Source organism: Salmo salar, chromosome 10, assembly GCF_965601325.2.
Source record: "Salmo salar chromosome 10, fSalSal1, whole genome shotgun sequence".
NCBI classification, from domain to species: Eukaryota; Metazoa; Chordata; class Actinopteri; order Salmoniformes; family Salmonidae; genus Salmo; species Salmo salar.
Genome location: NC_138300.1, coordinates 45,556,261 through 45,578,099, shown reverse-complemented (window position 1 = coordinate 45,578,099; position 21,839 = coordinate 45,556,261). Strand labels below are relative to the sequence as shown.

The window sequence follows — 21,839 nt, the reverse complement described above, 5'->3', positions numbered from 1 at the left end:
AAGTGATCTCTCTCTCTGTCTCTGTCTCTGTCTCTCTCTGTCTCTCTCTGTCTGTCTCTCTCTCTCTCTCTCTCTCTCTCTCTCTCTCTCTCTCTCTCTCTCTACCATATGTTTACATTGCCAAAGCAAGTGAAATAGATAATAAACAATAAAAAATGAACAGAAAACATTACACTCACAAAAGTTTCAAAGGAATGGAGACATTTCAAATGTCATATTATGGCTATATATAGTGTTGTAACGATGTGCAAATAGTTAAAGTACAAAAGGAATAAAGATAAATATGGGTTGTATTTACAATGGTGTTTGTTCTTCACTGGTTGCCTTTCTCACAGATCTTGCTGTTGTGGTGGCACACTGTGGTATTTTACTCAATAGATATGGGAGTTTATCAAAATTGGATTTGTTTTTAGAATTCTTTGTGGGTCTGTGTAATCTGAGGGAAATATGTGTCTCTAATATGGTCATACATTTGGCACGAGGTTAGGAAGTGCAGCTCAGTTTCCACCTCATTTTGTGGGCAGTGTAAGAGCCAGGTCTGCCTACGGCGGCCTCTCTTAATGTCACGTCCTGACCAGTAAAAGGGGTTATTTGTCATTGTAGTTTGGTCAGGGTGTGGCAGGGGGTGTTTGTTTTGTGTGTTTTTGGTTTATGTTCTATGTGTTTATCTAGTTTTCTATTTCTATGTTGGGTTTTTGGCAATGACCTCCAATTAGAGGCAGCTGGTTGTCGTTGTCTCTAATTGGAGGCCATATTTAGTTGGGTTTGTTTTCACTTGTGTTTTGTCTGTGGTTATTTTCTGTATAGCCTGTGTTGCCTTACGGAACTGTTTTCGTCGTCTGTTTATTTTTGTGTGTGTTTTCTTTAATAAATTAAGAAGATGAGCACTTTACCCGCTGCGACTTGGTCCAATCCTTACGACGCCCATGACACTTAATAGCAAGGCTATGCTCACTGAGTCTGTACATAGTCAGCGCTTTCCTTAAGTTTGGGTCAGTCACAGTGGTCAGGTATTCTGCCAAAGTGTACTCTTTGTTTAGGGCCAAATAGCATTCTAGTTTGCTGTTTTTTGTTAATTCTTTCCAATGTGTCAAGTAATTATCTTTTTGTTTTCTCATGATTTGGTTTGGTCTAATTGTGTTCCTGTTCTGGGGCTCTGTGGGATCTGTTTGTATTTGTAAACAGAGCCCCAGGACCAGCTTTCTTGGGGGACTCTTCTCTAGGTCAATCTATATGTAGGTGATGTCTTTGTTATGGAAGGTTTTAAAATCGCTTCCTTTTAGGTGGTTGTAGAATTTAACGTTTATTTTCTGGATTTTGATAATGAGCGGGTATCGGCCTAATTCTGCTCTGCATGCATTATTTGGTGTTTTACGTTGTACACAGAGGATACTTTGGGTGTTTGCCCCATTTTGTGAATTATTGGTTGGTGAGCTGACCCCAGACTTCACAACTATAAAGGGCAATTGGTTCTATAACTGATTAAAGTATTTTTAGCCAGATCCTAATTGGTATGTTGAATTTTCTGTTCCTTTTGATGGGGTAGAAGGCCCTTCTTGCCTTGTCTCTCAGCTCATTCACAGCTTTGTGGAAGTTACCTGTGGCGCTGATGTTTAGACCAAGGTATGTATAGTTTTTTGTGTGCTCTAGGGCAACGGTGTCTAGATGGAGTTTGTATTTGTGGTCCTGGCAGCTGAACCTTTTTTGGGACACCCTTGTTTTTGTCTTACTGAGATTCACTGTCAGGGCCCAGGTCTGACATAATCTGTGCAGAAGATCTAGGTGCTGCTGTAGAACCTCCTTGGTTGGGGACAGAAGCACCAGATCATCAGCAAACAGTAGACATTTAACTTCAGATTCTAGTAGGGTGAGGCCGAGTGCTGCAGACCGTTCTAGTGCCATCACCAATTCGTTGATATATATGTTGAAGAGGGTGGGGCTCAAGCTGCATACCTGTCTCACCTCACAGCCCTATAGACAGAAATATTTGTGTTTTTTGCCTATTTTTACCGCACACTTGTTGATTGTTTACATGGATTTTATAACGTCATATGTGTTTCCCCCAACACCGCTTTCCATCAATTTGTATAGCAGAACCTCATGGCAAACTTAGTCAAAAGTTGTTGTTTATTATATCAACAAAGCATGAGAAGACTTTGCTTTTGTTTGTTTGTCAATTAAGGTGTGCAGGGTGAATACGTGGTCTGTCGTACAGTAATTTGGTAAAAAGCCAATTTGACATTTGCTCAGTACATTGTTTTCGTTGACGAAATGTACAAGTCTGCTGTTAATGATAATGCAGAAGATTTTCCCAATGTTGCTGTTGACGCGTATCCCACAATAGTTATTGAGGTGAAATTTGTCTCCACTTTTGTGTATTGGGGTGATCAGTCCTTGGTTCCAAATATTGGGGAAGATCCCAGAGCTGAGGATGATGTTAAAGAGGTTAAGTACAGCCAATTGGAATTTGTGGTCTGTATATTTTATCATTTCATTGAGGATACCATCAACACCACAAGCCTTTTTGGTTTAGAAGGTTTGTATTTTGTCTTGTAGTTTATTCATTGTAATTGGAGAATCCAGTGGGTTCTGTTAGTCTTTAGTAGTTGATTCTAAGATTTGTATTTGATCATTTATATGTTTTTGCTGTTTGTTCTTTGTTATAGAGCCAAAAACAATGGAGAAGTGGTTTATCCATATTTATAAACTGGATGGTTCGAGCCCTGAATGCTGATTGGCTGACAGCCGCGGTATAGCACAACATATACCACGCGTATGACAAAACATTTATTTTGACTGCTCTAATTAGGTTGGTAACCCATTTATAATAGCAATAAGGCACCTCGGAGGTTTGTGATATATGGCCAATATACCACGGCTAAGGGCTGTGTTCAGGCACTCCCTGTTGTGTCATGCTTACGAACAGCCCTTAGCCGTGTTATACAGGCCTTATACCACACCCCCTCGTGCCTTATTGCTTAAATCTCCACCTTTCTCTCCCTCCATCTCCCCATATCTCTAATCCTTCTGAAGGACCCTGCTGTGGTAGTTAAGTGTTTTTTTCTCCATTACATACAAACCCTCCCTCCCCCTTCCACTTACCCCTACTCGCTCATCCTCCCCCTCCCTCCTACCCCCTCATCCTCCCCCTCCCTCCCACCCCCTCATCCTCCCCCTACCTCCCACCCCCTCATCCTCCTCCTCCCTCCTTCCCCCCCTACTGCACATGCAGAGCCTCCAGAGCTTCTCAGAGCCGTGGTATTGTGGAGAGCCTATAAAGCTCTATTCCTGTGCTCTCTCAGAGGGTTAGTTCCTATGGTACCTTTTATGCTTTAGAATGCCGTTTCAGTTTCAACAAAGACCGAAAAAGAATGGCATTGACATGCAAGCTTTTACTGTAGCAAGGCCAGAGATACTGCTCTGCACTGTTTCCTAGAGCTAGGGCTGGGACTGCGGTACCCACTCACTTCTCAGAAATATATCTCTCTCTCTCTCTCTCTGAACATGTCTTAAAAGACTTGCCCATGATGTTTACCTAGAGGAATGTAGTGTCAATGGCATGACATGAATGTAGTTGTGCCAACAGGCACGCAAGGCCGTAGAAGCTATCCTACTGTCTATAATATTTATACATGCAGATTGAGTATCGTCTAATATAACATGTCAGTGACAGGCACACACACACACGCACACTGATTTATTCCAGCTCTCTCTCAGTCAGTGACAATAAATTAAACCTAATTTCTCAGCGTTAACAGCTTTATTTATGCCCTCCAATCACTCACCACACAGCACTCAATTCAAGACACATTAAGTCAGTCAGTTAAGCAGAAGGATCTACACCAGCGTGTCTGAAGAGATATGGCAGATAAGATGACTGAACAGAGAAAGCTGTTAGGAGTGATTGACTGACTGACTGACAACCTCAATGTTATCTTCTCAATCAATTTGCAAAGGGAAATGATTTATTACAAGCTGAACTGGCTTGATACAGTTTCTCTATTGGTTTGGCTCAGTGTGGGGAGCACACATGCTCTCAAAAAACAGTTGTTGTTAACACCTTCCAGAGTTTTATTTAGCAAACTAGCTCAAATACACTGCAAAATGTATTATTGCTTTCATTTCAGATTAACCAAATGTATCCATGAAAGATATATAGATCATCTGTTGATTAGCTCATATAGATAGCCCCCTCCCCCTCCCCTACTACCTCCTCTGTCCTCCTCTCCTCTGTCCTCTCCTCTGTCCTCTCCTCTTTCCTCTCCTCTGTCCTCTCCTCTGTCCTCTCCTCTGCCTCTCCTCTCCTCTCCTCTCCTCTCCTCTCCTCTCCTCTCCTCTCCCCCCCCCCCCCCCCCCCCCCCCCCCCCCCCCCCCCCCCCCCCCCCCCCCCCCGGCCTGGCCTCAGGTCTCTCCTGCAGAGACACCAGCTCCACACTCTCTCCCTTATTTGTCCTCTGCCTCTTGGTGGTCTTGAAATACAGATAGCTGGCCATGATGGTCGTCAAGAACGTCAGCAGCACTAAGACGTGTCTGATGATGAAGGCTGTCAGAGGAGAGGCTGGAACAGAAAAACTTTTGCTAAGGGGATTGATTATCATCAGATTCCTCTGTGGAATATTTCTCAAAGTCTGTCAAAGTTAAAAGCCTGGTTGGTTCTCAGTTACCTGTGACAGTGAGGGACAGGAGCTCTCTGAGGAGCTCTGTGGAGAAGTTATGAGAGAAAACATAAATTGCATTAACACAGATGTAGTTCCATTGGTGGGACTCTGAGTCATCTGCAGTGGGGAAGAGGAAGACAACAGAGTGATTGACAGCTGACTTGGTCTGGGTTCTGTTGGAGCCAGTGAACGAGAGGAGGAATGAATCCTCCTGGGTACTGTGGCTGAGTGGAGCAGGTGATGGGGAAGCTGTGACCCCTGAACACATCTGGCCCCTGGTGTCACCTGGAGACCCCTCCCATTGAGACATTGAGAGAGATATTAAGCTGGAGCAGGAGATCTGCTGTATATATTGCAACCAAAGACCATGTAACACACTCCCTGAGTGCGGACTCTGAGCCAACGCAGGTAACTGGGTTTACAGCCATCTTTAAATCAGATGTATCTTCAGGCTAATTTACAATTGAATAAGCGGAGCCACACCCTAGCTGTGAACATACTACAGCTGCTTCCTTCATGGATAACCAAATGTCTCAAATTTTCCCACTCTCCTATCTTGTACTCTTCCAGTCTACCTACACAGTGACTGCCTCCTCCCACCAGCCTCAGATCATCAGGCTCTGAGCAGTTCAGTCCAACAGCGTTACCAGGGAGGCAGGTCTGCTCTTCTCTGGCTGAAGTGTTACAGTGCAGGAGAAGGGACTCATTGCCTTTACATTGGAACTCTTCAGCCCAGGTTGGAACCTCACCTTCTCCATAGAGCCCCTGCTGTAGCGCTGCAGGAGCCCCACAGCCAAGCTCCCGACAGACTACCTCTGCATCCTGCCAGTCAAAGTCAACTTTACACACTGAGGGCCAGCACTGATTGGATTTCACCTCCAGTCTCCCAGAGCAGAGACCAGCTCCATCCACGAGCCTCAAGGAGTCTGAACAGACCACAATGTCAATGGTATTGTAACCAAAAGAACCAAACTCGGCAGAGCTGACTCGACACTCCTTGAGAGTAGACTCAATGTCTGAACAACTAAACTGCTTAACGTTACAAATAAACCCCTTTTCCTTGCATCTCTCTCCAAATGGAGAATTGTAACGTGTATCTACAGCATTCCCACAGCCCAGCTCTCTACACAACATCTTTGCATCTTTCATGCCCCAGCCATGACTAAATACTGCCGCTCATTCTCCTCCACTATTCCAGAGCAGGAGCTGGTCCCATTCACAAGGCTGACTGAGCTGGCTGGTGTATCTGAGGAGAAACAAACACCCAGGTCTCAATCCCTGATTACAGGGGAACAGAAGAATTCAAAAAGTATGCCTCGCTATACAGTATACATATTTCACATTTCTTGGGCATGATTGCTTATGTGTATAACACAGCACACATGCATTAACTATCACGTATACTCCGTCTCCGGCCTATAGGTCATCAGGCTGCTGATTATCCCGCACACCTGTCACCATCGTCTCGCGCACCTGCACCTCATGACACTCACCTGGACTCCATCACCTCCTTGATTATCTTCCCTATATCTGTCACTCCCCTTGGTTCTTTCCTCAGGTGTTATTGACTCTGTTTTCATGTTGGTGCATTGTTTGTGTTACGTGTTCATTGTTTATTTTATTTATTAAGACAGTCACTCCCTGAACTTGCTTCCTGACACTCAGCGCACTCGTTACATTGACATCACACTTCCATGTGTTGGCCTCATCAGACCTGTCCTCACAGTCAGCGTCTCCATCACACTTCCAGGTGTTGGCCTCATCAGACCTGTCCTCACAGTCAGCGTCTCCATCACACTTCCAGGTGTTGGCCTCATCAGACCTGTCCTCACAGTCAGCGTCTCCATCACAATTCCAGGTGAGGGGGATGCATCTTCCGTCGCCACACGGGGGAAACTTCCAGGGGCACTGGGGCTTCATGCAGCTGGATTTGTCCCAATTGTCCTCGCAGTCCATGGTTATACCTAGCACAGGTATATCAGTATAACACAGCCCTAGATGCACTAGCACAGGTATATATCAGTATAACACAGCCCTAGATGCACTAGCACAGGTATATATCAGTATAACACGGAGTTGTACCCCCTTTTGCCCTCAGAACAGCCTCAATTCGTCAGGGCATGGACTCCATAATGTGTCGAAAGTGTTCCACAGGGATGCTGGCCCATGTTGACTCCAATGCTTCCCACTAGGTGTGTGAACATTTAAACACTAAAAGGTTTAAACAAAGTTGGGATTGTTAACGCTAAGAAAAATCCCTAACCCACTTAATCAAAATCACCGTGCAGCTATCCGTGTTATAGCCGATAGGCTATAAAGGACTGGGAAAGGTGTAATTCAAATAAAACCAGAGAGGAAGAGGCAAACTTTGGGCTACTTGGTGAATTTGCAAGGCATGCAAGACAAGACATTGCGAGAATCAACCAGGTTTAGTGGAAGTATGAAATAGTATGAATTTACTTATCAAAATTAAAATCTCAATGTAAAAACATCATTTTTACCTGTAAATGTTTGCTTCTTTTCTTTGGCAACTGTGGTTTAAGTGGGATAAATGCCTCCACTCTGTACATTATCTGGAACTAATAAACTTGGGCAGTACTAAGTCGTCCATTATTTTCAGATAATGTACAAATCGTCAGTGTTTATCCCTTACATTTACAGTGCATTCGGAAAGTATTCAGACCCTTTCACTTTTTCCACATTTTGTTACGTTACAACCTTATTCAAATTTTTATTTAATTTTTTATCCTCATCAATCTACACACAATACCCCATAATGACGAAGTGAATCAGGTTTTTAGACATTTTTGCAAGTGTATTAAAAATGAAAAATACCTTCTTTGATTTACATAAGTATTCAGACCATTTGCTACTCGAAATTCAGCTCAGGTGCATCCTGTTGATCTTTGATCATCCTTGAGATGTTTCTACAACTTCATTGGAGTACACCTGTGGTCATTTCAATTGATTGGACATGATTTGGAAAGGCACACCTGTCTATATAAGGACCCACAGTTGACATTGCATGTCAGAGCAAAAACCAAGCCATGAGGTCGAAGAAATTGTCCGTAGAGCTCTGAGACGGGATTGTGTCGAGGTACATATCTGGGGAAGGGTACCATAATATTTCTGCAGCAGTGAAGGTCCCCAAGAATGGAGGAAGTTTGGACTCTTCCTAGAGCTTGTCACCCGGCCAAACTGAGCAATCGGGGGAGAAGGGCCTTGGTCAGGGAGGTGACCAAGAACCCGATGGTCACTCTGACAGAGCTCTAGAGTTCCCCTGTGGAGATGGGAGAACCTTCCAGAAGGAGAACCATTTCTGCAGCACTCCACCAATCAGGTCTTTATGGTACAGTGGCCAGACGGAAGCCACTTCTCAGTAAAAGGCACATGACAGCCCGCTTGCAGTTTGCCAAAAGTCAACGAAAGGACTCTGACCATGAGAAACAAGATTATCTGATCTGGTGAAACCAAGATTGAACTCTTTGGCCTGAATGCCAAGCGTCACGTCTGGAGGAAATCAGGCACCTCTCATCACCTGGCCAATACCATCCCTACGGTGAAGCATGATGGTGGCAACATCATGCTATGGGGATGTTTTTCAGCGGCAGGGACAGAGAGACTAGTCAGGATCAAGGGAAAGATGAATGGAGCAAAGTACAGCGAGATCCTTGATGAAAACCTGCTCCAGAGCTTTCAGGACCACAGACTGGGGCGAAGGTTCACCTTCCAACAGGACAACGACCCTAAGCACACAGCCAAGACAATGCAGGAGTGACTTTGGGACAGGTCTCTGAATGCCCTTGAGTGGCCCAGATAGAGCCAGAACAAGAACCCGATCAAACATCTCTGGAGAGACCTGAAAATAGCTGTCCATCGACACTCCCCATCCAACCTGACAAAGCTTGAGAGGATCTGCAGAGAAGAATGGGAGAAAGTGCCAAGCTTGTAGTGTCATACCCAAGAAGAGTCAAGGCTGTATTCGCTGCCAAAGGTGCTTCAACAAAGTACTGAGTAAAGGGTCTGAATACTTATGTAAATGTAATAATGACGTGTTTTTTCTTTGTCATTATGGGGTATTGTGTGTAGATTGATGAGAGAAAAAAGCAATTTAATCCATTTTAGAATAGGGCTGTAACAAAATTCAGAACAAGTCAAGGGGTCTGAATCCTTTCCGAATGGAATGCACTGTAAGAGTTGTACAAAGTTGGTAGAATTGTATAAAAATGATTTACAGCTGTAATGGCTGCCAAAGGTGCTTCCATCAAGTATTAACTCTGGGGTGTGAAGACATGCGCAATCAATACATATTTTTTTCATTTGGAAAATGTGCTATTATCTTTCTTTCACATTGTAAATAAGGTATTTCTGTTTTTTATTTTAAATAGGTTTGCACACATTTCTAAAAACCTATTTTTGCTTTGTTGTTATTGGGTTTTGTGTGTAGATTGATGAGGAAAAACATTGGTTTAATACCTTTTAGAATAAGGCTGTAAAATGTAAAAAAGTCAAGGGGTCTGAATACTTTCCGAATGCACTGCATATCAGAATAACACAGGTATATCAGTGAAACAGCATCATACCTGCATTCCAAGACGGGATTATCAATTGTGGTGGCTAATTTCTCCATTACCAAATGAGGAGAGTTACAAACTTCACACACCAGTCAGAGTTGTACTTAACTCCATCTTTAATAATTAAGAGCTTTTGCAAAACCACTTTGACTTTCAATGATGCGCTATCTCTAATGAACCATTGAAAAGTGATTACACAAAAGTAAAAAGATCTTTTATAGCCAAGATACAGTACACCCCTCTCAACGTACATGACGAACCACAGATACATAGAATGGGTCACAAGGTTAAGTTTTGTATGAAAGATATCTATAAAACATAGCAGACAGCAACTGCTCTGTCAACAGTTTTCATTGTATAGACCAGTGTCTGGTCCTCCTACTCCAAACTGGAACCGTCTCTCCCTGGTATGGTGTAGAACAGAAACACCATCTCATCCAATGGCATAAATCAATTGACAACTCTAGATACTCCCATCTCAAGTAAACCCCCTCTTGACTCCACTCCTGGACAAGCTCACTGAGGGGAGTGAGCCTCTAGGTCATACACTATCCCAAGATAAGTGCAACATCAGAGGGGACATACAATGGTCCAGACACTGCCATACACTTTCCCCCAATGCCAAAGGAGGGAGTGACTTGCGCACAGACATTGTGGAGACAAGTAATTGGTTCCCCATTAATCACGCCATCCCTTCACATGGTTTAACAGAGACATTCACATATGACAAGTATCTCACATAAGCATATTATGCAAATAAAACATCTTAATTATCTATGTTACCCAACTAATTCTGATTAATCCGCCACACAATATAAATGCAGGTATCTGTCTCTAATTGGGGCACAAGCTGTGTTAGCTTGCTGACTGAAGAGTTAACTGAAGAGTGCAGCGTATAAACCTCTTATCTTCTTACATTGACTGTAGTAGAGTGGAGTTGATTTCATATCACCTCTTATATCTTCTTACATTGACTGTAGTGGAATTGATTTCATATCACCTCTTATATCTTCTTACATTCTCATTTTCTCATACTAATAACCATCAACATTTTCTCACTCACAGCTCTCACAGCTAATCAGTGATCAGCGATAAAAACCAAAGGAAATAGCTCAGAAAGCAGCCACTGCGTTTCCAACTGTCTGAGAAATTCTCATAGAGAATGTTTCTGTTGATTTACATACAGTACCAGTCAAAAGTTTGGACACAGCTACTCATTCAAGGGTTTTTCTTTATTTTTACTATTTTCTACATTGAAGAATAATAGTGAAGACATCAAAACTATGAAAAAACACATATGGAATCATGTAGTAATAAAAAAGTGTTAAACAAATCTAAATATATTTTATATTTGAGATTCTTCAAATTCTTCTCTCAACCACCTTCATGAGGAATGCTGGTCCAACAGTCTTGAAGTTTCCAACCCAATTATATTAATTTGGGGACAGGTCGGAAAGCATTTGCCATTTATTCCAATTTAGCTTGCTAGCTTGCACTTGCTAGCTAATTTGTCCTATTTAGCTAGCTTGCTGTTGCTAGCTAATTTGCCTGGGATATAAACATTGAGTTGTTATTTTACCTGAAATGCACAAGGTCCTCTAATCCTCACATAAAACGGTCAACCGAATCTTTTCTGGTCATCTCTCCTCCTTCCAGGCCTTTTCTTCTCTTGACTTTACATTGCGATTGGCAACTTTCATAAATTAGGTGCATTACCGCCACCGACCTCGTTCGTCTTTCAGTCACCCACGTGGGTATAACCAATGGAGATGGCACGTGGGTACCTACTTCCAATGAGGAGATGGGAGAGGTTGATGTTGAGATGTGTCTTTTACTTTAATTCTGTGAAGCATTTATTTGGGCTGCAATTTCTGAGGCTGGTAACGCTAATGAACTTATCCTCTGCAACAGAGGTAACTCTGGGTCTTCCATTCCTGTGACGGGCCTCATGAGAGCCAGTTTCATCATTGTGCTTGATGGTTTTTGCGACTGCACTTGAAGAAACGTTAAAAGTTCTTTAAATATTCCGGATTGACTGACCTTCATGTCTTAAAGTAACAATGGACTGTCGTTTCTCTTTGCTTATTTGAGGTGTTCTTGCCATAATATGGACTTGGTCTTTTACCAAATAGGGCTATCTTCTGTATACCACCTCTACCTTGTCACAACACAACTGATTGTCTCAAACGCATTAAGGAAAGAAATTCCATAAATTAACTTTAAACAAGGCACACCTGTTAATTGAAATGCATTCCAGGTGACTACCTCATGAAGCTGGTTGAGAAAATACCAAAAGTTTGCATAGCTGTCATCAAATTGTGGCTACTTTGAAAAATCTGAAGTATAAAATATATTTTGATTTGTTTAACACTTTTTTAGTTACTACATGATTTCATGTGTTATTTCATAGTTTTGATGTCTTCACTATTATTCTACATTGTAGAAAATAGTAAAAAATAAAGAAAAACCCTTGAATGAGTAGATGTGTCCACACTTTTGACTGGTACTGTATGTCACCGAAGAAGACCTAGTAAAACCAATGCCTGACAAACTTTTAGTGACCAGTGACATTGTCATCGATCCTTTCATTTCTATAATACCAATGTATTCGATCTATTCAAATGACTGTCTTGAGCTATACATCTTCGCAGTTTTTAGTGAACCTGATGTTTGCATGTGACCTACAGGATTACTCACCTAAGGGTTGAACTTTTATGAAGGTTTTCGAGTATTTTTTGCAAGGATGTGTTTTGTTTCGTTTGTTTGAGACAAAATCTGAATATTCTAATAGTCTTGCAAAATAAAAGTTTGACAGTTGTGTTAATTCTATTGAGACCATGTTACCTTGTACTAAACCAATTGAGAAAAACTGCAAGGCCATTCATCTGGGAGGAACAAGAGGGACTCAGGGGAAACCCCCTCTTAGACATGCTCAGTGGTACATGCCAGTTGGAGAACATCTTGTTTTGGAGCAAGTCAAGTGAGGAAAAGGGGGGTGCTTGCTTCTGTGGTTGGATCTCTCATCAACTCAAAAACAAGAGAGTGATGTTCTTCAACATCAGGCTGCTTCTCTCTGTTCTATCTTCTGAAATCAGCTGCCGTTGAAAACGAGGCCTTTGGTTCCCCTTAGTGGCCAAAGTAGTCAATCTGAAAGATGTAAGTGTGCTGGACATATCAATCAACATATAATCTCATCTTCATCAAAAGTACTTTTTCTCTCTCTAGGACAGTAAAGGGCCTCCAGACTGTGGTCTTAGTGAGTACTCCTGTACGCTTGGTGTCGACCTACGGCGGGGACGCAGACGGTTCTCTGGCAACCTGCAGCTGCCCCCGTTGTCGTGGCGACAGGCAGAGAGGTCGCGGACCCCTGACGATGACTGGGTCGTCCGACCCACCTTCCTCCCCTTCTGCGCCCCGCCCCGTATCGACATCACACCTGTCGACCCCGAGTGGTGAGCACGCACACACACACACACACACACACACACACACACACACACACACACACACACTCCACTTTCTTCCATTATATTCCTAACTAAACTCCTATGGTGATAATGTAGATCCATTCAAAACCCAGAGAGACCAACTGTACCATTTCATACAATGACTCCCATCGCCACCATTTCTTACCCACTGATTTTTTTCACCTTTATTTAACTAGGCAAGTCAGTTAAGAACAAATTCTAATTTTCAGTGACAGCCTATGAACAGTGGGTGAACTGCCTTGTTCAGGGGCAGAACAACAGATTTTTACCTTGTCAACTCGGGGATTCAATCTTGCAACCTTTCGGTTACTAGCCCAACGCTCTAACCACTAGGCTACCTGCCACCCCATATACCTACAGTTGGTTCTCTCTGGCCCATTTACCATGTGGTATCATAGCCCTATCAACGCCAATAAGGCCTGATTGGAGTGAATATCCCGACGTTGATGGTTGTACACTATATATTATTAGTCAGTGGGAGCTGCTGGTTCAGTATCTGATGAATAATCTGTAGAGGGAACATTGCTGAGAGAGACAGAGAGAAAAAAGAGAGGGAGAGAGAAAGAGAGAGGCAGGGAGAGAGAGAGAGAGAGAATGAGAGAGAGAGCCCCAGGACAGCAACACAATCAAATCATGAGAAATCAAAAAGATAATTACTTGACACATTGGAAAGAATTAACAAAAAAACTGAGCAAACTAGAATGCTATTTGGCCCTAAACAAAGAGTACACTTTGGCAGAATACCTGACCACTGTGACTGACCCAAACTTAAGGAAATCTTTGACTATGTACAGACTCAGTGAGCATAGCCTTGCTATAGAGAAAGGCCGCCAAAGGCAGACCTGGCTCTCAAAAGAAGACAGGCTATCTGCACACTGCCCACAAAATGAGGTGGAAATTGAGCTGCACTTACTAACCTCCTGCCAAATGTATGACCAAAGAGACACATATTTCCCTCAGATTACACAGACCCACAAAGAATTCGAAAACAAATCCAATTTTGATAAACTCCCATATCTACTGGGTGAAATATCACAGTGTGCCACCACAGCAGCAAGATTTGTGACCTGTTGCCACAAGAAAAGGGCAACCAGTGAAGAACAAACACCATTTATGTTTATCTATTTTCCTTTTTGTACTTTATTTGCACATCGTTACAGCACTGTATATAGACATAATATGACATTTGAAATGTCTTTATTCTTTTGAAACTTTTGTGAGTGTAATGTTTAAGGTTAGTTTTTAATTGTTTATTGAACTTTTGTTTATTATCTATTTCACTTGCTTTGGCAATGTAAACATATGTTTCCGATGCCAATAAAGCCTCTTGAATTTGATTTAATTGAAATGTAATTATGAGACAGAGCAGGAGAGAGAGAATGAGAGAGAGAGAGAGAGAGAGCAGGAGAGAGAGACTGGCTGATTGAGAGGGAGAGAGAGACAAGCTGAGGGAGAGAGAGAGCAGGAGAGAGACACATGCTGAGAGAGAGAGACCTCAATGACCACCCTTACAAAGGGTTAGAGAAGGGTTAGTGAGAGTGCTTGGCAGTTGAGAGTGAGATGCCCACACACACGTGTACATGCACAAGCACAATCACAGGGACACACACGTACACACACACACACACACAGCTGACTTAATTAGCTTTGATTAGCTCGTTAACTGAATTCTTATCTGGATTTGACACTCCTGGACTCCAGGCTCTGGTTCATTGTGTGTGTCCCTGTGTGCGTGGATGTGTGGTCTGTGTCGTGTGTGTGTGTGTGTGTGTGTGCACACCCCTGCAAGCCTTGCAAGCAAGCAGGGTGTGTGTGGACACACACTATGCTTGAGTCTTTCCCTGGAGCAGGTGTGGGATCTACTGTTTTCTAGCTCTAACAATGAGCTCAGAGTCAGACTGAACTTCCTCTACAGCAGTTTGCCCAGTATTATTTGATAAGTTTCCATGGTACGGTGGTTACTGCTTGAACACTGAGACAGGAGGTTCCTAAAGAGCACACTACATTTCAGGAACAGTTTAGTACCCAGTCTACCCAGAGAGTAGTTTAGTACCCAGTCTACCCAGAGAGTAGTTTAGTACCCAGTCTACCCAGTGAGTAGTTTAGTACCCAGTCTACCCAGAGAGTAGTTTAGTACCCAGTCTACCCAGAGAGTAGTTTAGCGCCCAGTCTACCCAGAGAGTAGTTTAGTACCCAGTCTACCCAGAGAGTAGTTTAGTACCCAGTCTACCCAGAGAGTAGTTTAGTACCCAGTCTACCCAGAGAGTAGTTTAGTACCCAGTCTACCCAGAGAGTAGTTTAGCACCCAGTCTACCCAGAGAGTAGTTTAGCGCCCAGTCTACCCAGAGAGTAGTTTAGCACCCAGTCTACCCAGAGAGTAGTTTAGCACCCAGTCTACCCAGAGAGTAGTTTAGCACCCAGTCTACCCAGAGAGTAGTTTAGCACCCAGTCTACCCAGAGAGTAGTTTAGCACCCAGTCTACCCAGAGAGTAGTTTAGCACCCAGTCTACCCAGAGAGTAGTTTAGCACCCAGTCTACCCAGAGAGTAGTTTAGCACCCAGTCTACCCAGAGAGTAGTTTAGTACCCAGTCTACCCAGAGAGTAGTTTAGTACCCAGTCTACCCAGAGAGTAGTTTAGCACCCAGTCTACCCAGAGAGTAGTTTAGTACCCAGTCTACCCAGAGAGTAGTTTAGCACCCAGTCTACCCAGAGAGTAGTTTAGTACCCAGTCTACCCAGAGAGTAGTTTAGTACCCAGTCTACCCAGAGAGTAGTTTAGCACCCAGTCTACCCAGAGAGTAGTTTAGTGCCCAGTCTACCCAGAGAGAAGTTTAGCGCCCAGTCTACCCAGAGAGTAGTTTAGCGCCCAGTCTACCCAGAGAGTGTATGCTAGAGTTTCCTGTACTTTGCTGTTGTGTAAACTTGTCTCCTGTAGTAAGGTGTTGTGGGCCTATCCACTCAGACAAGAGGACACTGAAAGTCAGCTGATTTGGCATGTTGCCTGGAAAATTACCAGGTCGTGGCATATATGACCTGGTATTTAGTGTTGAATGTGCTTTATTCAGATCATTTGAATAAACTTTGAGGATTTTCATTTGGAATAAACATTATTGAATGTGTGATTGGGATACGAAGCATGCTTTCCCACATTCTACCAGAAGAGGGCGGTGTTAATGTGAATTACATCTGTACTGTTTATTGTGATGTCAGACTTATTCTCTATTGAACAAGGTCATACGAGTTAGCGAGCATCTTTCTGTGGAATATCTCTTCTTATGCATACATAGATGCATACACACACACACACACACACACACACACACACACACACACACACACACACACACACACACACACACACACACAGAGTTTTAATATGAGGGCTACTAACAATATTGATTTGCATATCTTGATCAAACCTAAACCAGTTAACCAGCCAGTATAGCTGGTGTGTTAGACTGTCAGACTGTTATTTAAATTATAAATATTTTTTTCAATTCTCACCTTTATTTAACCAGGTAGGCCAGTTGAGAACAAGTTCTCATTTACGACTGCGACCTGGCCAACATAAAGCAAAGCAGTGTGACAAAAAACAACAGAGTTACACATAGGATAAACAAAAGTACAGTCAATAACACAATATAAAAATCTATATACAGTGTGTGCAAATGGAGTAAGGAGGTAAGGCAATAAATAGGCAATAGTAGCGAAGTAATTACAATTTAGCAAATTAACACTGAAGTGATAGATGTGCAGATGATGATGTGAAATACTGGTGTGCAAAAGAGCAAAAAAGTAAATGAAAAAACAATATGGGGATGAGGTAGGTACTTGGGTGGGCTATTTACCGATGGGCTGTGTACAGCTGCAGCGATCAGTAAGCTGCTCAGATAGCTGATGCTTAAAGTTAGCGAGGGAGATATAAGTCTCCAACTTCAGCAATTTTTGCAATTTGTTCCAGTCATTGGCAGTAGAGAACTGGAAGGAAAGGCGGCCAAAGTGGGTGTTGGCTTTGGGGATGATCAATGAGATATACCTGCTGGAGCGCATGCAACGGGTGGGTGTTGTTATGGTGACCAGTGAGCGGAGCTTTATCTAGCGGAGCTTTATCTAGCAAAGACTTATAGATGACCTGGAGCCAGTGGGTCTGGCGACGAATATGTAGCGAGGGCCAGCCAACGAGAGCATACAGGTCGCAGTGGTGGGTGGTATAAGGGGCTTTGGTGACAAAACGGATGGCACTGTGATAGACTGCATCCAATTTGCTGAGTAGAGTGTTGGAGGCCATTTTGTAAATTACATCGCCGAAGTGGAGGATCGGTAGGATAGTCAGTTTTACGAGGGTATGTTTGGCAGTGTAAGTGAAGGAGGCTTTGTTGCGAAATAGGAAGCCGATGCTAGATTTAATTTTGTATTGGAGATGCTTAATATGAGTCTGGAAGGAGAGTTTACAGTCCAGCCAGACACCTAGGTATTTGTAGTTGTCCACATATTCTAAGTCAGGACCGTCCAGAGTAGTGATGCTAGTCGGGCGGCGGGTGTGGGCAGCGATCGGTTGAAGAGCATGCATTTAGTTTCCTAGCGCTTAAGAGCAGTTGAAGGCCATGGAAGGAGAGTTGTATTGCATTGAAGCTCATTTGGACGTTTGTTAACACAGTGTTCAAAAAAGGGCCAGAAGTATACAGAATGGTGTTGTCTCGATAGAGGTGGGTCAAGGAATCACCCGCAGCAAGAGCAACATCATTGATATATATACAGAGAAAAGAGTCGGCCCGAGAATTGAACCCTGTGGTAACCCCATAGAGACTGCCAGAGGTCCGGACAACAAGCCCTCCAATTTGACACACTGAACTCTATCTGAGAAGTACTTGGTGAACCAGGCAATGCAGTCATTTGAGAAACCAAGGTTGTTGAGTCTGCTAATAAGAATGTGGTGATTGACAGAGTCGAAAGCCTTGGCCAGGTCGATGAAGACGGCTGCACAGTACTGTCTTTTATTGATGGCGGTTATGATATCGTTTAGTACCTTGAGCGTGGCTGAGGTGCACCCGTGACCAGCTCAGAAACCGGATTGCACAGCGGAGAAGGTATGGTGGGATTCTAAATGATCAGTGATCTGTTTGTTAACTTGGCTTTCGAAGACTTTAGAAAGGCAGGGCAGGATGGATATAGGTCTGTAACAGTTTGGGTCTAGAGTATCTCCCCCTTTGAAAAGGGGGATGACCGCGGCAGCTTTCCAGGCTTAAGGAATCTCGGACGATACGAAAGAGAGGTTGAACAGACCAGTAATAGGGGTTGCAACAATGGCGGAGGATAATTTTAGAAAGAGAGGGTCCAGATTGTCTAGCCCAGCTGTTTTGTATGGGTCCAGGTTTTGCAGATCTTTCAGAACATTTGCTATCTGGATTTGGGTGAAGGAGAAGCTGGGGAGGCTTGGGAAAGTTGCTGTGGGGGGTGCGGATCTGTTGGCCAGGGTTGGGGTAGCCAGGAGGAAAGCATGGCCAGCCATAGAGAAATTCCTTCTTGAAATTCTCAGTTATCGTGGATTTATCGGTGGTGACAGTGTTACCTAGCTTCAGTGCAGTGGGCAGCTGGGAGGAGGTGCTCTTACCCTCCATGGACTTTACAGTGTCCCAGAACGTTTTGGAGTTAGAGCTACAGGATGCAAATTTCTGTTTGAAAAAGCTAGCCTTTGCTTTCCTAACTGACTGTGTGTATTGGTTCCTGACTTCCCTGAAAAGTTGCATATCGCAGGGACTATTTGATGCTAGTGCAGTACGCCACAGGATGTTTTTGTGCTGGTCGAAGGCAGTCAGGTCTGGAGTGAACCAAGGGCTATATCTGTTCTTAGTTCCACATTTTTTAAAAGGGACATGCTTATTTATCCTCTCCAGCGTCTCATCCCGTCAGCGGGATCAAAATCCAGCGAAAAATCATATCGCCAATTAGCATTAAAAAAAAATCATAATTACAATTTTTTTTTTTTTATATATATACATTTTTTTATAGATACACCTCTCCTGAATCGACCCACGTCGTCCGATTTCAAAAAGGTTTTACAGGAAAAGCAAATCATTACATTATGTTAGATGAGTCCATCGTAAAAAGCAGCTTCATAGCCATTTTCCGACCAACCACTTGCATCACATATAATCAAAAAACAGCTAAATGCAGCACTAACCTTTTACAAACTTCATCAGATGGCACCCCTAGGACATCATGTTATACAATGCATGCATTCTTTTGTTCAATAAAGGTCATATTTATATATAAAAACAGCATTTTACATCGGCGTCTGACGTTGACTAAATAATTTCCCCTCAAATGCGTCCCGGTAAACAATGCTACAATTCCCTAAATTACTATCCGATAACGATTTTTTAAATTTATATTGTCAATCTAACATTTATAGATGAATATCTCTTGAGAACACCTGTCATACCAGATTTTAAATTAACTTTACTGGGTAATCACACTTTGCGATAAAAGGAGATGCGATACTCAGAAAATGAGCTAATATACAGAGCTCGGCGCCATCTTGGAAACAATCGCATGTCACATCTCATCTTGTATAATATTGTCAATAATCGCCTACCTTTAGTTGTCTTCATCAGAAAGCATCCCAGGTCCACAACAGATGTATTTTCAGTCAAAAAGTCCATACTTCACGTTCCATTAGCCTGCTGTTGGTAGCGCGTCCTATGGCTCTCTCCAAGCGCAGGGCTGAAGTTCCGGATAAAATGAGATTCTCCCGCCTGTAGGTTCGTTCAAACATGTCAAACGTTGTAAAACATTAATCTTCAGGGCCTGTAACACCAAGAGAGCCAATAAGATTCGAGGGGGATGATTTCATTGCCTTTAAAACCGTTTCCAAAGGTGGGGGTAGACATGGCCGCCGGCGTCATAATGGTGATGGCCCATCCCCTGTGACCAATTTCCAACGCGTCTCATTCACTGAGTTTCGACTGTATAAGGCTCAAACCACTGTGAAAAGACTGGCGACATCTAGTGGAAGCAATAGGAAGTGCTCACTGAACCATGGTTAACGGTGTGATTTATAGGGAAAGATGAGAAGTCGAGTCCACAATTCTGAATTCCACTTCCTGTTTCAATCGGTCTCGGGGTTTTGACTGCCATTTGAGTTCTGTTATACTCACAGACACCATTCAAACAGTTTTAGAAACTTTAGGGTGTTTTCTATCCATATATAATAAGTATATGCATGCCCTAGCTTCTGAGTTTGATTAGTAGGCCGTTGAAAATGGGAACGATTTTTTGCGCTGTGGTGCCCCCTATCCTAGGGTATCCTCAAGAGGTTTTAAGATGGTGAGGAAATTACTTTTAAAGAACGACCAGGCATCCTCTACTGACGGGATGAGGTCAATATCCTTTCAGGATACCCGGGCCAGGTTGATTAGAAAGGCCTGCACGCAGAAGTGTTTTAGGGAGCATTTGACAGTGATGAGGGGTGGTCGTTTGACTGTGGACCCATAGCGGACGCAGGCAATGAGGCAGTGATCGCTGAGATCCTGGTTGAAAACAGCAGAGGTGTATTTGGAGGGCAAGTTGGTCAGGATAATATCTATGAGGGTGCCCATGTTTACGGATTTAGCGTTGTACCTGGTGGGTTCCTTGATGATTTATGTGAGATTGAGTGCATCTAGTTTAGATTGTAGGACGGCCGGGGTGTTAAGCATATCCCAGTTATGGTCACCTAACAGAACGAACTCTGAAGATAGATGGGGGGCAATCAATTCACATATGGTGTCCAGGGCACAGCTGGGAGTTGAGCGGGATCTATAACAGGCGGCAACAGTGAGAGACTTATTTCTGGAGAGATTCAGTTTTAAAATTAGAAGCTCGAACTGTTTGGGCATAGACCTGGAAAGTATGACAGAACTCTGCAGGCTATCTCTGCAGTAGATTGTAACTCCTCCCCCTTTGGCAGTTCTATCATGTTGGAAAATGTTGTAGTTGGGGATGGAAATCTCAGCATTTTTGGTGGCCTTCCTAAGCCAGGATTCAGACACGGCTAGGACATCAGGGTTGGTGGAGTGTGCTAAAGCAGTGAGTAAAACAAACCTAGGGAGGAGGCTTCTGATGTAAACATGCATGAAACCAAGGCTTTTACGGTTAGAGAAGTCAACAAATGAGAGCGCCTGGGGACACACAGGGCCTGCGTTAACCTCTATATCTCCCGAGGAACAGCGGAGGAGTAGGATGAGGGTACGGCTAAAGGCTAGCAAACTGGTCGTCTAGTGCGTTGGGGACAGAGAATAAAAGGAGCAGATTTCTGGGCGTGGTAGAATAGATTCAGGGCATAATGTACAGACAGGGGTATGGTAGGGTTCGGGTACAGTGGAGGTAAGCCCAGGCATTGAGGGATGATGAGAGAGATTGCATTGAGGGATGCACTAGTTATGCTAGGTGAGGTCACCGCATGTGTGGGAGGTGGGGCAAAAGAGGTATCTGAGGCATGTTGAGTGGGGCTGTTATATTGTTAGACTGTTATATTATTAGACTGTTATATTGTTATATTGTAATATTGTTAGACTGTTATATTATTAGACTGTTATATTGTTATATTGTAATATTGTTAGACTGTTATATTATTAGACTGTTATATTGCTGTATATTGTAGACTCTATTGTTAGACTGTTATATTATTAGACTGTTATATTGTTAGACTGTTATATTGTTAGACTGTTATATTATTAGACTGTTATATTGTTAGACTGTTATATTGTTAGACTGTTATATTGTTAGACTGTTATATTATTAGACTGTTATATTGTTAGACTCTTATATTGTTAGACTGTTATATTGTTAGACTGTTATATTGTTAGACTGTTATATTGTTAGACTGTTATATTGTTAGACTGTTAGACTGTTATATTGTTAGACTGTTATATTGTTAGACTGTTATATTATTAGACTGTTATATTGTTAGACTGTTATATTGTTAGACTGTTATATTATTAGACTGTTATATTGTTAGACTGTTATATTGTTAGACTGTTATATTGTTAGACTGTTATATTGTTAGACTGTTATATTGTTATATTGTTAGACTGTTATATTGTTAGACTGTTATATTGTTAGACTGTTATATTGTTAGAC

At 42.8% G+C, this 21,839-nt stretch overlaps 1 protein-coding gene across 2 annotated transcripts in view; it reads left to right on the top strand.

The window, feature by feature from the left end:
• pde4ba (phosphodiesterase 4B, cAMP-specific a) overlaps window positions 1-21,839 on the top strand; it is a 337,302-nt gene that overhangs the window by 97,690 nt on the left and 217,773 nt on the right. For both annotated transcript variants that reach the window (XM_014123403.3, XM_045687797.2), the window contains exon 3: window positions 12,458-12,684. In XM_014123403.3, the coding sequence (XP_013978878.1) occupies window positions 12,458-12,684 (227 nt within the window). The remainder of the gene's footprint in view (window positions 1-12,457; window positions 12,685-21,839) is intronic.